This window comes from Crinia signifera, chromosome 9 (genome assembly GCF_055691185.1).
Source record: "Crinia signifera chromosome 9, ASM5569118v1, whole genome shotgun sequence".
NCBI lineage: Eukaryota > Metazoa > Chordata > Amphibia > Anura > Myobatrachidae > Crinia > Crinia signifera.
Window position 1 is genome coordinate 144,872,834 of NC_139225.1, and position 16,938 is coordinate 144,889,771.

Sequence of the window (16,938 nt, forward strand, 5' to 3'; positions counted from 1 at the left end):
AGTGCAGGGTATGGAGAGTGATGAGAGCAGGGTGTTACCCCCAGGAGTGTGCACAGGGGGGCAGCAGCAGGTGGGTGTGAGAGGGGCAGGCAGGGAGGAGAGGGAAGGGAGGAGTAATGGGAGAGAGCAGGTAAGGGAATTGGATAAGGAGGAAGGAGGAGGGAGTAGTAACAGACAGTGAGGAGAGTGCAGGGTGGGTGATGAGAGCAGGGTGTTACCCCCAGGGGTGTGCACAGGGGGGCAGCAGCAGCAGCAGGTAGGTGTGAGAGGGGCAGGCAGACGGGGAGGAGGAGGAGAGGGGAGGGAGGAGGCGATGGGAGAGCAGCAGCCGCGTCACGGGCGGAGGGGAGGAGAGAGGACACACACACACAGACAGACACTACTGCAGTGACATAGCACAGGGAGACTCCCAGTCACTGCGGAGGAACCACAGGAGCTGACACTCTACGCCGCGAGGTGAGAACACCCCGTCCCTACATGGTGCCTGGCCGGGGGAGCAGAAGTCTGCCCGGGCTACCTGCCCCGGTGCCGCAAATGCCTCCCCCACCCCCGTCCCTGATGCACTTACTCTAGTTGCACGGGCACCCCCCGAAGTGCAGCGCAGCCTCCCTCCCTGGTCCCAGGAGCTCGCACTCTAGCCTGCTGTATCTGCTTGTCAGTCCTAGAGGTTATCTCAGTCCTAGTGGTAAATATGGTCATCCATAGCCACAATAACGGTCAGATTTCATCCATAGCCTCATAACGGTCAGCTGAGATTCCAGTGTCACTGGACCCTATCTCCTCTGCTGCAATATATAAATATATATATATATATATATATATATATATCAATACCATCCCTTCTCTATCTCGCCATGCACACATGAACATACAAACATAAACACAAACCATTATTCTGCTACTTCTGTACCTAGGACTATTTTTGTCCTCCCAGCTGGGGATGATGACTCTCTCTCTCTCACACTTTCTCTCTCATATACTAATGACACTGTTACTCGTGTTTTTTTTTTTTTTGTTATCCGCTCAGCACATCTGTCACTGGAAACTTTATGAACCCCCTAATCCCCCAAACGCTCCCCCACCCTCCCCTGCTAGTCCGCCTGCCTGAGCTGGCACCTACACACCACTGTGCCCCTTGCTCTGTCCCTGGTCTCTCCTAACTCTTCCTACATCCTGTACATGTGTTTTTTATTCACAACAAAACATACTTGTTGACTGCTGCCTGTGTGTGTCCTTGTAACATTGAATATAGATTGTAAGCTCCGCCGGTTTAGGGACTGATGTGATTGACTGAGATATTCTCTGTACTGCGCTTTGGAATATGTGTGCGACGTGTGCTTATGTGTCGTCACTGCTGCAGCCGTCTACTTTTATTTTGTGGTTTAACCTCCACGCACGTCTCAATGTCAGCAGTTCTGTAATGCAATTGTGCTGTTCCCGTGACAGCCTCCCAGAGAATTGCTATGGATGACGCTGGCTCTCCTTCCCTAATATCACTATAGGATTTGTGTGTGTGTTGGATCCTTCCAGCCCTCTTGTTATGAGGATAAACACATGATATTGCTGCACTGTCTGCCATAGCTTCCTCCCAGCTGTCATTGTCCACCATATAATGCCTGTGGCAGTTACTGTCACACACTGCTGGCTGCCTGTCCTCCTGTCAGGTCTGGATGGACTGGCTCTAATTCTATAATACGTGTCCATTGCAATGTGCAGGATCTCTGTGCGGTCACTGATTCCCTCTCACACTGGCACGTACATATACCGCTATACTGTCCTGGCATCGTGCCCTTACCCCATGTAGGGAATCCCTGCACTATCTATAGGTGTCTCCTAAACCTCGGTTCCACCTCTCTGCAGATCTCTACTTTCCGTGCACTATGGCACCAAACCCTTCTGCATGTTCTAAATCACTACTGCCCCCCACCCCGGCCCCCCACCCCGGCCCCTATCTGATGTATTGTCTAATACCCCTTTATAATAGCCTGCCCCCAGTCATTACTGCCCCCACCCCGGCCCCTGTCTAACGTTCGAATACCCCTTTATAATAGCCTGCCCCCAGTCATTACTGCCCCTATCTAACGTTCTGTCTAATGCCCCATTATAATAGCCTGTTCTTAATACCTACTGCCCCCCCCCCCCCCCCCCAAATGCAGTAGCCAATCAGCTCTTGACACTTATTTTTCAAATCTGGCCTGTAACTAGACAGTTAGGAGCTGACTCTTTGTTGCATTGCCACTGGCCACTTTATGACTTCACCAGACTTAATACATCTGACCCCGACCCCACCGCCACCCCTCTCCCTCTTTACAACGTTCTCTTTGTAGACACTTCTGTGTCACCGAGATTGATTCAGGCACCACGGCCCCTCAGCCCCCAATCTTTACTTTTGTCTAAAACCCCCTGTTGTACCTGTCTGTCACTGGGGTACCTCACAGAATTGCACTAGTTTCCATGAGCCTTTAGTCTCTCTCCAAGGATTAGTACATAGATTCCAAGGTACCAACCAATCAGCTCCCATCTTCCACGTTACTGGCTGGGTTTGAAAAGTGATATGAGCTAATTGGCTGTAACTTTGGGTGAGATGTACTAAGATTTGATAAAATAGAGAATGATAAACCACCAACCACTCAGCCCCCAATTGCCATTTTTCTAACAGTCTGTAACATGGCAGTTAGCGGCTGATTTGGCTTGCTGTGTATCACTCTCCACTTTATCACTTCCCAAGCTCAGTACATCTGGCCCTTTATTCCCAATGTTTGACACAACTCCCCCATAGTCCATTTAAAAAAAAAAAAAACCACAACAATGGGGGCCAAACTGGTCCTTGAGATTTACCAACAGTTCATGTTTTCCAGGTCACCTGTGGATCTTTAGAATGTGTCGGTTAGGGATGAATGCACTGTGACCGTTAGTAATGACTGCACCTGTGCACAAGCTAGGTGGTCTGGAAAACATGGACTGTTGGTAGATCTCGAGGACCGGTTTGGCCAGCCCAGCGATAAAATAGCTTTGAAGAAATCCTGTACTGGGCCTAGACCAATGCTCTTTCCTGATATCCTGCCCTGGTTATCGACTCTTTACTACTCTCTCCCCTGCATCCCCATCCGCAGATCTCCCATTACTATCCCTGTCCAGTCCTGACAGGTTACTGTGTCCCAATCTCCTTCCTGCACTGTGTTTGCTGTAAGCCATGTAATTATTAGTGATGAGCATCTGTATATTCATGTAAACAATGCCTGTGAGAGGCAGACCTCCGCATACATGCTGTCACATACGTGCATGGGAGAACAGGCCTGCAAACAGGTCTCCGCCACATCTGTAAACAGCACAAACATTGGCTCTGTAAGAAAGCTGCTTATCTATAAACGCACAGACATTTACCTGCATGAAAAGCTACAGCTGACGTCATTATCTTGTCTCGTGTCAAAATATATTCTATTTCTTTTTGTTCCAACAGGAGGTTTACAGTCCGTTGCTGTTCATATCTCTATGGAAAAATGGGGGACATGTCTTAGAGAGGGATAAAGTAGGAGGGATGTAGAGTACCAGCCAATCATTTCTGTTTGAAGAATGACAGAAGCTGATTGGTTGCTAATTTATCCATCGCCACTTTATCATCTACAAAACGTAGGCCATCTGTCCCCATGAGGTTTGTGTACGAAGCGCTGGAGAGAGATAAAGTTAATGGGGGATACAGGGTCTGATTCCCTCCTGATCACACGGCTGCAAATTCACAAGCTGGGCGATTATCGATCGATGCGTATGGCCCGCAAGGCTGTCATGCGATAAAAGCCTGCTACTGTTTTTAATCGCTGGCCGTACGCAAGGTGATTGACAGTAAAGCCGGCGTATGGGGGTGGTAACGGCCTATTTTTCTGGGCGTGTCCGGGAAATCACAGGTGTTTGAGAGGAGGGTCTGTGACATCCGCTCTGACCCCGATCCTTCTATCGCAGCCACCGAGTAAGTCCTGGGCTACGCACAGACTGCGCACACTGGGAAATCATTTCAGGGCTGGGCAATTGCGGCCCTCCAGATGTTGATGAACTACACATCCCAGCATGCCTTGCATCAGTTTCAGCATGGCCACATAGCAAAACTAATGCAAAGCATCCTGGGATGTGTAGTTCATCAACATCTGGAGGGCCGCAATTGTCCAGCCCTGCATTAGATGGTGATCGGATTGTTTATGGATTTGCAGGCCCTGCTAAGTAATAGTTCGGCTTGTACGGTGCGGTATTTCACTCTGGCAGCGCGGCGCACACCGGATCACAGGGCTCAGAAAATTAGCTGTGCAGTCAGGTCCGAATCTTTCAAATACAGAGATGACAGGTACCTTATCTTTGCTCACTTTATCTCTCTCCAAGCCTTGTACATAGGCCCGGGTATCTTGTTATGGGTATAAGCTGGGTATATATTATGATATTGTTAAAATGATTTTCTCTTGAACTGCCTATGCTCCTGTCCAAAGGATATATTGCATACACACTGGGCGATATTGTTAACGATATTGTTCCGCGGTCACATCAAGGAGCAATGCTGTGCATGCCGATATATGGTTAGAATTTGACAGACCACGGGGGGGCAACGACCACCTGGCTCATGCATTGTTAAAAACAGATTGTATACACAATGACATGGATGATAATATCGTTAACGATATCGCTGTCGTGTATATTGTTAAAAAAAAATCTCATGTGGGGGGTTATTCTAATTTCTTCGGTTCCCCCGTGCGCATTTGCACACTACGCCGTCCCGCTCGCGCCTAGCAGTTCGGGTGGGGGTGTGGGTTGGCAGCATGGGGCACAGACCATGGGAATGGCCAGCGTTTCATGGGCGTTCCCATGCAAATCGCCTGGTGACGCGAGTGGCGAGGGCGGGCAGCTGACGTCAGCTTCCCGCACAGGGCGCTGGCAGATCAGAGACACCATAGAGGTCCATAGTATTTAAAGCTGTGTATAATTGATAGCTGACTTGTTACTGGCTAATGCTGACATTACCCACTTTCAGATTGTGAAAGCAGTAAATGACTTAGGGGCCCATTTATCAAGTAACATTTGCGGCTATAATATACCGCAAATATTATGTATCACTGAAATGTATTAAAGGGGACCGCAGCAGGAAGCTCCGATCCCTGTTGCGATCCCCCCCTGCACCGCCACCGGCCGCATCCCCCATCGGTTTCTATGGGGGATGCGAAGCTGTCCGATGTATCAACATCGGGCAGCCCAGCATTGCACCCCTGGGCTATCACCATTCTGTTATGGCGATAGCCCATTGTAGCCTATGGCTACACATCGCAACTGCCCGAGCAGGGCAGTGCGGTCAGAGAGGTCCGCGCATAACCGCGCATGCGCAGACCCCCCGGCTTCCGGGTCAGGGCTTCGCAGGGACGGGCTCCTTTCGGAGCCCTGTCTCTGCGTCCCCATAATGATACATCTCGGCGGTATCAGATGATACCACAATGCGATGCCCGGCGATATCATTACGCCGTCATCGCAATATAATGATAAATGCTCCCGCTGTACATCGCCGGCATTCGCATTGTTAATAATCGCATATGCAGTAACATATGCGATTATTAACGCCAAAGCGATGCCCGGCGATGTGCAGCGGGTTCCCCCTCCCTCCCTGCACCCTCAGCCGGCTGTGTGACGGCTCCTTTCCTCCTCCCTGCACTCGGAAGCTGTGCAGGGAGGAGGAGATCACCGGTCTGGGCAGCACAGCAGGAGGCGGGGGATGCGAAGGGAAGCCCATAGGCTTCCATGGGGTTACGCCAAATAGGAACTGGTGTAACCCCCCGCAGTCAAGCCCCGGCGGTGGGGCTTTGCTGCATATGGAAATGCGGTAAAAACCCCGAAAACGGGGTTTTTACGGCATTTTCAGTTTAGTGAATCTCGCCCATTGCGTCAAATCTCGGCAAGAAATGCAGCATATCCCAGATGGCGCCGCATCGGGATAGCGGCGTGCACGTTTGCCGCCCCCCCCCCCCCCTCAGGTCGTCCGTGAACGATCAAGTTCATAAAGTTACAACAAGCGGACGCGTCTGTGTCATTATATAATAACTCATGATGTTCGCAAATAACAAGCGAAGGTTAGTAATGCCGGAAAACCCTCTTAAAAGGAATTTTTCATTAAAAATAAATGTACATTGTTCTGCTTCCGTACTCAAGCAGAATAATTGGATCTGTGTTGTGCAAATTCATAATTCATGCCGATTTCCTCACTTACAAAACAATCCGTGTAGTCTCAGGCGTTTAACGATCAGCTGAAGTCCTTATTACAGGAGATTGGTCTCCGGCTGCTCCCTCGTGCCTCCGCGTTGTGTCTAGGGTCCATTTTGCTACTTATTTTTTTCTCGTTTTGATTTCGGGGAACTTGCTTTCAGTTGAGCTGCTGCAAAGCACTTTGCCAGCACCGGATCCGGACACCTGAGGCAGCAGAAACAGGGTAAGACTGGATGTGAATACTATGGTCTTACTATGTATGAATGCCAGGCCAGACTCGCTTGTACCATTGTTATGTTTGAATAAAAAAGATAGCAGTTGCCTTATTTAGGCCCTTATTCTGGTTCACTCGCAAAGGCAGATTCCTTCTCAAATAGACCGCAGGTGGGGCAGATGTTATTTGTGCAGAGAGAGTTAGATTTGGGTGGGGTTTTTCTTCAAAGTGAGATCTATATTGCAGTGTAAAAATAAAGCAGCCAGTATTTACCCTGCACGGAAACAAAATAACTCACCCAAATCTAATTCTCTCTGCACATGTTATATCAGCCCCCCTGCAGTGCACATGGTTCTGTCCATTTGAGAAGGAATCTGCCTTTGCGAGTGAACCAGAATAAGGGCCTCAGTGTATTTATCCTATATGTCCATATCTAATGCACGCCAATGTTTATCAGCTGTAACCTCTATTTTCCGTTTAATGAGGCTCATTCAGTAAGGCCCATGGAGGATTCCAGCAAATTGCAACTGCAGTAGCGATGGGAGGGTGGAGGACAATTGCATGGGTGTGCTGATTGGTTGAAGGGCACGCTGGCTGTGTGGCATTGTACGCAGCCACTGCAGCTTGTAAAACTCCCCTGATTGCGTCTGGCTCAGCTGCGCAGCCAGGAGGCAAACGATAGTGTGCGTGCGCTTTACTGTGTAGCAGAGCACTGGCACAGTAGCGATGCACCTGTAAATTATCACATCTCGGGGAAGGAGTTGGCGTTTTGGGAAATTTTCGCAAAACTGCAGCTCACACTGAATTAGTCCCAATATCATGTAATCATTTTATTTGGTGCCATAATATTGTGCTTGGGTGAGCCAGGTCCATTTTCCTTTACTTTGATGGAGTTCTCGTGTTGTCGTACTGGAAGTAGATCCGGTGAACACTGCAGCCTTGTACTCTGCACGGGCTGTACACTGTACTTGACTGTACACTTTCCACGTGGAAAAATGAGGCTTGTGGAATGGGATCTGGTGACTGGAAACGATGCGCTTTCAAATGTCGTTTGGTAAATTGCGCAGTGTACAACCCACAAGCAGTAAAACCCATGCTGCCCAGCAACCTGCTCTATTCCTCATACAATGCCTCATACACTCTTAGTAAAAGTTTCCATTCCTTCAGGGAAGTTGGCCTATTTGACACTGTATTAACGCATGCTTGGTGCCATGTACTGTTATGCAGCAGTGTTACCACAACCCGGTCCTCAGCAGCTCATGTTTTCAGACCTTCTGCCTGTTTTTAAAGGTCAGATTAGAGTTTTGTTGGTCACTCGGATAAAGGGGTCTGTCACTCGCCTGAAGTTACACGTTGATACAATATTTTCTGTTGACACCCTGTACAAGGCCACCGATGATTACTGTGTTCATTTTTTATAGAATCTCAGTCATTTCTTTTTGTTTCTGGAACTAATAAAAAAAAAAAAGTGGTTGCACTGTGAGAAGTGTTGTTCTGGGGGGGGGGTACTACTTACACAAGCCATGGCTTGTTGGTGGGGGTCTGGGTCACAGAGAGAGACTTCTGCTATTCAAAAACAGCACCCTCCCTCTCCAGACCAGCACACTGATGCCCCTCCCCTCCCCTGGATCCGCCACTTTTCCTTATTGCATTTGAAGCATGCTGATGTTTTGGTAGTAGGGGGTGTGTTTTGTGTGGTGGTGGTTGTGGTGGTGAGGGGGGGGGGGTGACATTTGGTCAGCACATCACTACTACGTGGGTCTGGCTCTGCTCTTGATGTTGTATCGTTGTGTACCATTATAAACAAACTGTGACCAAGTAGAGTGAAGTGGCTTGTGCATGAGTAAAGAAATCCTGAAAACCTGAACTGTTGCCAGTTCTCCAGCATCAGCCATGATTTCTGGCAGTGGGACAGGCTGCAGCGTGTTTCAGTGGCCATGCTGGCAGGAAGTCTGCGTGTAGGAAGATGCCACCCGCATCAATCGCATTAATCCTGGTAAACATATATATGGCTCCTTCAGCCCATATACAAACCAACTTGCATGTTAGGCTCAATGGCCTATTTAACAATACATATAAACTGCCTTCAAGGTGGTTTAGACAGATCAATAATTGTATATTGTTTCTGATTGCTAACTAACTCCAAAATGGCTAAGGCCCATACACACTGGGTGATCTTGAGCTGAAATCTGCTCAGTTTTGCTGTATGAGCTGCCCAGTGTGTGATCGCTACTGCGTGCTCCCGCATCACCATCCCACGCTGGTATTACCACAGATGAGCAGGGGGTGGACGGCTTTCCATAGCATACTGCATGCACGTAGACTGTCCGATCGTTATTTCAGCACGCCTACGCACCCCTGACAGTGGTCGTGTCTATTCATTAAGGTGTTTGCAAATGTCACATAAGTCTGCCGGCAAAGCGTTGTATGTATATGTGGTGAATATACCACATTTTCCTCTCAGTACTACATGACCGTAAACGTGGTTTAGCTGAGCCACGTCCTGGTGTTACTGAGACGTGAGCTGCTGGCTTCTCCCCAATATTAGATGGGGTGTGGAATAACTAGGTAGACCGTCCATATGTCGACATGCGATAGGTCAACAGTGACAAAAACTCGACCCCAAAAAAAAGAGTCAACATAAGTTTTTTAGAGTTTTTTTGTGTCAGTGCTGTCACATGACTACGTGAACTCCAATTATTGTCTGTGAGATCTATAATCTAATTACTCCTCGCCTCTATGAGGTAAAGTACCGCCCCTGACCACTAGAAGCCACTCAGCGGACCATATTACACCTTTGTGTTCTAAAAGATGTCATAACAGAAAGTGAAAGCAATTTTGGCAGGGACATTGATCTGTTTCAAACTTACTGGATATGGAGAGAGGGAGCTGGGAAGACAGAGATTGGAGGGGGGAACAGATAGGGACTGGGGGGGGGGGGTGGAGAAGTTTGTGACATAAAAAAACTTTCACAGCTCAAAGTTAAAGTACATTGCAGAAGCCGTCAGTGTGACAGGCTTTTAACTAGTAATACATATTAATGCAGACAACAAGCACCACTTTGTGTCTGCCAATGATATTTTCCTATCTGTTCTCTTCAAGATTCTAATTTAATATAAGGACATATTTGTTAATTGATAACATAGAGGCCTAAAATAAATGACTGTTTACCTTTTTTTTATTTGCTTTATATGTAGAATAATATACTATTACAGTACTAAATGTGTTGTAGAGTACTAGTTACATGTATAATGTCATTAATACCAGTTGCTTCACTATAACATATACATATTTGATATACTGTGTATTATATACTATGTGCTGTTGCCGTGGGGATTGGCCGGAACGGAAACTAAAGGTTCTTTCAGGTCCCTGCACTCATCCCAGTCGCCAGGTGAATGCGTTCGTTCTTTCTAGGCCTGAACACGAGATTGCAGCACTGACAGACTCTGTGGTGTTTTGCATGACTGGTCTGTGGTGAATACCAGGCTCCTGGCCCTATACACCTCTAATTACCAGTACTGAGACCTGAGTGGGCAGGAATTCGTGAGTGTCTATAATTACCTCATGGCAAACAAAGCGATGCCTTGATAGGATTTTGTGAACTGTGAAAGGTCCTTCTGAAGACGTTTTAGAATTATAGCAGATGTGTTGTAGCAGGTAACCTAAAGCTTTGAGCTGAAAGTTGCTCCAAACAGCCTGTTTGAGCGGCTTTCAGCTCAGTCGCCCAGTGTGTATGCCCCGGCGATGAGCTTCTGCGCGCTCCCGCATCATCGCCGGGAAAGCCGTTCCTCTGCTGATAATACCAGCAGATGAGCGGCTTTGATGCCGCTATGCAAAGTCGTTCTCTCCCCGCTGACCACGCCTGGCAGGGGGAAAGCCTCTCAGTGTGTATGCACTGAGCGTCTTCCTGCCCAGCGATGATAGCGACCAGTGTGTATGGACCTTTAGTGCTGGGCATACTTGCCTACTTTATAAAACTGGTTTCATGGAGATCATAGTGCTTCTGAGGGGGCAATAATTCCAAATCCCAAATGTGGGGACCTTGTGTGAATTCTTACAGTATCATCTCCTAGTGAAATATTTTTTTTTTTGTATTGTTTCTTTTATGTGTTTAACTAAAGATTACTAATACAATATTCCACAGCTCACACACTGGCAGCAGCAGACGTTGAGATTAGACACAGATCACAGGCAACGGGCCTGCAGTATTTCCTACAGGTTGGGCCAGTACCGGTTGAGTATTACTTATCCAAATATCCGTTATCCAATTTATTCCGAAATTCATACATTCCAGAAAGTGGGGGGAAAAAGTCTTGCTAAAAGTACTACTGGAGACATCTGTAACTGCCACTACTGGGTACATGATATATAACTGCCACTACTGGGGACATGATATGTAACTGGCACTAAATATGTGCAACAAAATGATTGGGTACTTATGAGTTATCTGGGCGCCCGATTTTTTGATTGTATGCCTTAAGTTAAGGCATACAATCAGATGCGATATCGCATCGCATGCGACCATCGGATGCGATGACCCGATTTTTCCATAGGAATCAATGTTAAAATTGACGGACTCCATTTTAACATGGAATTCAATGGGAAAAAGGGGTCCTTTTCATACCCCTACTATCCAAGTGGGCATGGAGTTGGATATAAACCTGTGGCGAGCGTAGCGAGCCACCGAGCCCGAAGCGTGGCGAGCGAACGGTATTCTGTGTCCCCTCGCGGGGCTCGCTACGCTCGCCACGCTTCGGGCTCGGTGGCTCGCTACGCTCGCCACAGGTTTATATCCAACTCCATGCCCACTTGGATAGTAGGGGTATGAAAAGGACCCCTTTTTCCCATTGAATTCCATGTTAAAATGGACTCAGTCCATTTTAACATTGATTCCTATGGAAAAATCGGGGCATCGCATCCGATGGTCGCATGCGATGCGATGTGCCCGATCCGACCCGATTTAGAAATCGGGCGCCCAGATAACTCACAAGTACCAATGATTGCTTAGCATTCACATTCAGTACCTGAGATAGTACACAAACTTTGTTTCATGTTTTGAAACCTTGTTTTATGCACAAATATAATATATTTGTGTATTTTATGTGTTTGTTGTGTTTGTACAACATAAATGCAAGATAGCTCATTGAAAAAAAATATATATTCTGAAATATGTAATATTCAGTTATCCAAAATTCTTTTGGTGCTGAGCATTTTGGATAAGGGATACTCAACCTGTAGTAGGTTTGGGGAGAGTCGGACAGCAAAGGGACAACCTGTAGTAGGTTTTGGGGAGAGTCAGGACAGCAAAGGACATGTAAGTCATCACTGTCCTTGCCCAAAAATTCTTTTAGTGCAGTGGCTCCCTGGGGTGCCACGGGTGGGTGGTCCAGGGACCAATTCAAATTATTTATGATCAATTATTTATGGATAAAACCAGTGCTGGTGGCTGCCAATCATAAAATATGTGTACAATCAGAGCCAAATCCTGCCTTCACCACATACCTGAACCTAAGAAGCACCTATAAACACAATCTACTTAATTTTATATATTTTTTGGGGGCCTAGGGGTGCCGTGGACAAATTCTGATCTCTAGGGTGCCATGATTCGAAAAAGTTGGGAACCCCTGCTTTAGTGGATCCCCAGTGGCAGTGAAGAATCCAAGAAATCAGGAGGATTTGATTTATAATGCGGGCAGCAGGAGATAAGGGCTTCAAACTGAAAACTCCTGCATTATCTGGGAGGACACGCTTCTATGGAGATGGGTAGTTCTCTCAACATTCAGGGATAATAATGGGCCTTATTCTGGTTCACTCAGAGGCAAATTCCTTCTCAAATGACAAAACCATGTGCACTGCAGGGGGGGCAGATGTAACGTGCAGAGAGAAATTAGATTTGGGTGAGTTATTTTGTTTCTGTGCAGGAAAATACTGGCTGCTTTATTTCTACACTGCAATATAGATCTAGCTTTGAAGTAAAACCCCACCCAAATATAATTCTCTCTGCGCAAGTTACATCTGCCCCACCTGCAGTGCACATGGTTTTGTCCATTTGAGAAAAAATTGCCTCTGAGAGTGAACCAGAATAAGGCCCATAGATTGTAAATTTGCAAGCAGTACCCTCTTACCACTTTGCTTAAAACCAGCCTTGTTTGGGCAGCACAGACGGTGTACCAGCGATGTGTGATGAGTGCCCTGCCAGGGCCAGTGTTCTCCGGTGAGAATACTGGCCCTGACCAGCGATCTCACTAGATTTATCCAGTGTGCTGGATCTTAATCGACCGGGCGATAGCGATGCGCGGGTCTCGCATCACTATTGCTATGACCCTAATCACGGAGCGATGTAGGGGCATTTTCTAAATGATTCAAATGAAGTCAGGTCGCTTAGAAAATGGCCATAAAATCGCCCTGTGTGTAGGCCCCATAATCAAATCTGGTTCCGCAGACTTGGCTTAGGTTGTAGGCCGGTGACAACGGCAAACTCATCCTGACCTGAACCAGGACCTGACAATTTGTACTGTTCCCTGTAAAATAAGCAATCTTGCAGCGTTATTGTTGCTAACTAATCTGCCTTGCAGGGTTATACTGAACAGCAGATTAGTGATCTAGCCCCAGGGCTGTGTTCGCTGTGAATTGAATTTTTGCTTCTGTGTGGCTCAGATAAGGCACATCTCTATGGATCTCTATCACTACGCCAGTACCGGACTCCGATACTGGTGATGAGTCCCATCAAACCAGCAGCTGGGGAGCGGTTTGTGCAGGACCAGCTGTTTATATTGTTGTTATTGAGCGGTTCTGTGCCGCATTTGCTGACACAAAAGGCACATTTAAGTACCTGATGTGTATAACCCAGATTATCCTGAGTGGGCTTTCTCACCCACAATAACCACGTGGAGCTGTGTATTTACCCCATACCTTTAACTGTGTGTTTTAGAGGGTGCATTCCACCTTAAGGTAACTATAGTGTACAGAGCCGTGTAACCTTTAGTAAATACATGTGTGTGCGTGCTTTTATGTCTATTTATATAAGCAGGCAGCGTATTGCTTATAGTCATTACTCTGGGGATAGAGACAATGCTGCTCCCAGGATACAATTGTGTGTCATGTGTCAGAGCAATTTAAAACCAACCATTCGGCTTTATGAGGGGAATAAAAGACGGAGGCGCACAGAGGGGGATCGAGAAAGATAAGGCAGTGACTTCGGGAAAGGGTTGTCTTATGGAAGCAACAAGGCAGTGTGTTTAGTACAAGTTCGCCAGAGGGTGTTTGTAAATCTCTAATCTCATCTGATGGGAAACGTGACCTTAATACCGGCGTATAATACGCAGTGTACGGTGTCATACCTCTGATCGCCTGAGCTGTTGTAGGGTGTGTATTATTAGAAAAACAAATTACGAAAACTAATGTCGAGATTTTCATGTGTCTACCATTTTCTTGTCAACATTTTGACCCTGCGTCATGTCCACTTTTGACCTTGTCCACCCTTTTAGGGTAGACCTATTGACTATTTACCTAGACCAGAGGTGGCCAAATCGGTCCTAGTGATCTACCAACGGTCACATTTCCCAGATCACCTAGCTGGTGCACAGGTGTAGTCATTACTAACTGTCACGTTCCCCATATCCCCCTAGCTGTGCACAGCTGTAGTCATTACTAACTGCCACATTCCCCAGATCACCTAGCTGGTGCACATCTGCACTCATTACTAACTGTCACATTTCCCCAAACCACCTAGCTGGTGCACAGGTGTAGTCATTACTAACTGTCACGTTTCCCATATCCCCCTAGCTGGTGCACAGGTGTAGTCATTACTAACTGTCACATTCCCCAGGTTACCTAGCTGGTGCACAGGTGTAGTCATTACTAACTGTCACGTTTCCCATATCCCCCTAGCTGGTGCACATCTGCACTCATTACTAACTGTCACATTTCCCAGATCACCTAGCTGGTGCACAGGTGTAGTCATTACTAACTGCCACATTCCCCAGATCTCCTAGCTGGTGCACATCTGCACTCATTACTAACTGTCACATTTCCCAGATCACCTAGCTGGTGCACAGGTGTAGTCATTACTAACTCACATTCCCCAAACCACCTAGCTGGTGCACAGGTGTAGTCATTACTAACTGTCACATTCCCCAAACCACCTAGCTGGTGCACAGGTGTAGTCATTAATAATTGTCACGTTTCCCATATCCCCCTAGCTGGTGCACAGGTGTAGTCATTACTAACTGTCACATGTCCCAGACCACCTACCTGGTGCACAGGTGCAGCCATTACTAACTGTCACATGTCCCAGACCACCTACCTGGTGCACAGGTGCAGCCATTACTAACTGTCACATTCCCCAGACCACCTAGCTGGTGCACAGGTGTAGTCATTACTAACTGTCACGTTCCCCATATCCCCCTAGCTGGTGCACAGGTGTAGTCATTACTAACTGTCACATTTCCGAGACCACCTAGCTGGTGCACAGGTGTAGTCATTACTGTCACATTACCAGATCACCTAGCTGGTGCACAGGTGTAGTCATTACTGTCAAATTACCCAGATCACCTAGCTGGTGCACAGGTTTAGTCATTACTGTCACATTACCCAGATCACCTAGCTGGTGCACAGCACAGCTGTAGTCATTACTAACTGTCACATTATCAAACATGCTGCATTCATTCCTACTATAGATCCACAGGTGGCCTGAGATACGTGAACAGGTTTGGCCACCCCTGCTCTAGACACTGATCGATCTATCAACCGGCAGCAGCTGTTGTGTATCCTCCTGCTTCATACACCTGTCCTACACCCACTCCCATTCCAGTACATCCACCTGTGCATTGTGTGACCTGTCACCTCCTCTGCTTGCACATATTTACTTATCCATGGTAGTCCCCCATGTAGTAGTGGTGGCATCGTTTTCATGGGCACTGACCAGTCCCTGGCACGGGAAACACTGGAGCCATTAATGCCACCGCTTACCAGTAATTTAAAAGGCATGCATGTCCATGCTGCCCAATTAACAATGTGTTAAATGTTCCCAGAGAATCACAACCGAATCATAGGGGGGCGATTCAAGTATCCGTGAGGTTCTGCAGTATCTTGTCACCTTGTGGCTGATTCTAAGCCTGGAGTTAATCCTGACAATAAGCAAGTAACTGTGCACCTGGCAACCCATGCTGCACTGCAGGTGGGCAGATGTAACAGGTGCAGAGAAATGTAGATTAAAGAGGGGTGTTTTCTATCTCTCATCGAAATTGCAATGGAAACATACAGCTGCACCGTATTTGTGGGTTACATGCAAAAGCGGGCAGTATTTAGCTTGCATGCAAAAAAAAAATTAAAAAAATTTCGAACTCCTTGTTCCAGGCTAAAAGTTATGGTTCCCGTACATTAACGATATATATAATGTCCCGATCCTTCAACAGCCGGGTCAGGGAATGGATCCTTACTGAAAAACCCCTAAACCGGTTGGGATTGTCAATTCGGATCGACGATCTTTGCTGGCTGATGATCAGCGGATCAGGCGATGGAGGAACGGTGCTGACCTGTGTGGGGTATTAGGTTGACATTCACAAGCAAACATGAGTTTATTTTATTCACGTTTTCGTTTTTGTCAATCTCGACACCTGAGCACACGACTCACTTCGCTCCCCGTGTGTCCGTCCGGGTGCCTCATTGCGTTCGGCACACTTTACCACTCCCAATAGGAGTCTACGTAGATGGTAAAGTATGCAAAAAAATCCCCCAAACTCACTCATGTTGACATTTTTCATATGTGGCCATTGCTGCGTCGACCTTTTGACCATGTTCATCATATGTCGGCCATATGGTTCCGATCTATAGACTGTCAACCTAGCATCCAGATCCCCGGTGAAAAGGTCAGCCGGTTAAATAAATATAAAATCATGTCATGTTGACTTTTTTAACTGTCCATCTTTTGACCATGTCAACTTAATGCCAGTCGACTTAATGACTGTCGAGACCAATGTAGATCTTCTATATCTCACCCACCTGGGGACACACCAAACTTTATGGGGGAAGGGTCACATAGCTATATTACCGATGTAGTCTATATGACCTGGTGTTACTGTGCGGCATAATGAGCACTGGGGGCACTGTAGTGTGTTCATTACATTTGTAGTGCTGAGAGTACACCTTATACTCTTTAATAACATCTCCAGCATATCTTATCAACAGTATTATTTGTACGGGCCCCCACATATGCCACAGAGGGCCCCACATACCTTGATCCGGCCCTGCATAGACATTGCGTGGAATTATAACTCCACTAGAAATGACATCGTTGTTGTCATGGAGATGTATCAAAGCTTAAGGACAAGTGGACAAAAATAAAGTACCAACCATCAGCCAATCGTGTTACATTCTAAAGCCAGCCATACATCTACCGATGGATTGTCAGATCTGGCTGGTTGGAACAAAATCCTGGTAATGGATAAGAGCAAATGACAGTTGACCATTTTGCTGTGAAATGCTGGAAAACA

The 16,938-nt window shown here is 47.0% G+C and overlaps 1 protein-coding gene across 1 annotated transcript in view; it reads left to right on the forward strand.

Moving 5' to 3' along the window:
* Positions 1 to 16,938, forward strand: part of LOC146036968 (regulator of G-protein signaling 8-like) — a 41,333-nt gene that overhangs the window by 62 nt on the left and 24,333 nt on the right. Inside the window, exon 2 of the mRNA XM_083160795.1 lies at positions 402 to 456. Within this exon, the coding sequence (XP_083016921.1) occupies positions 402 to 456 (55 nt within the window). The remainder of the gene's footprint in view (positions 1 to 401; positions 457 to 16,938) is intronic.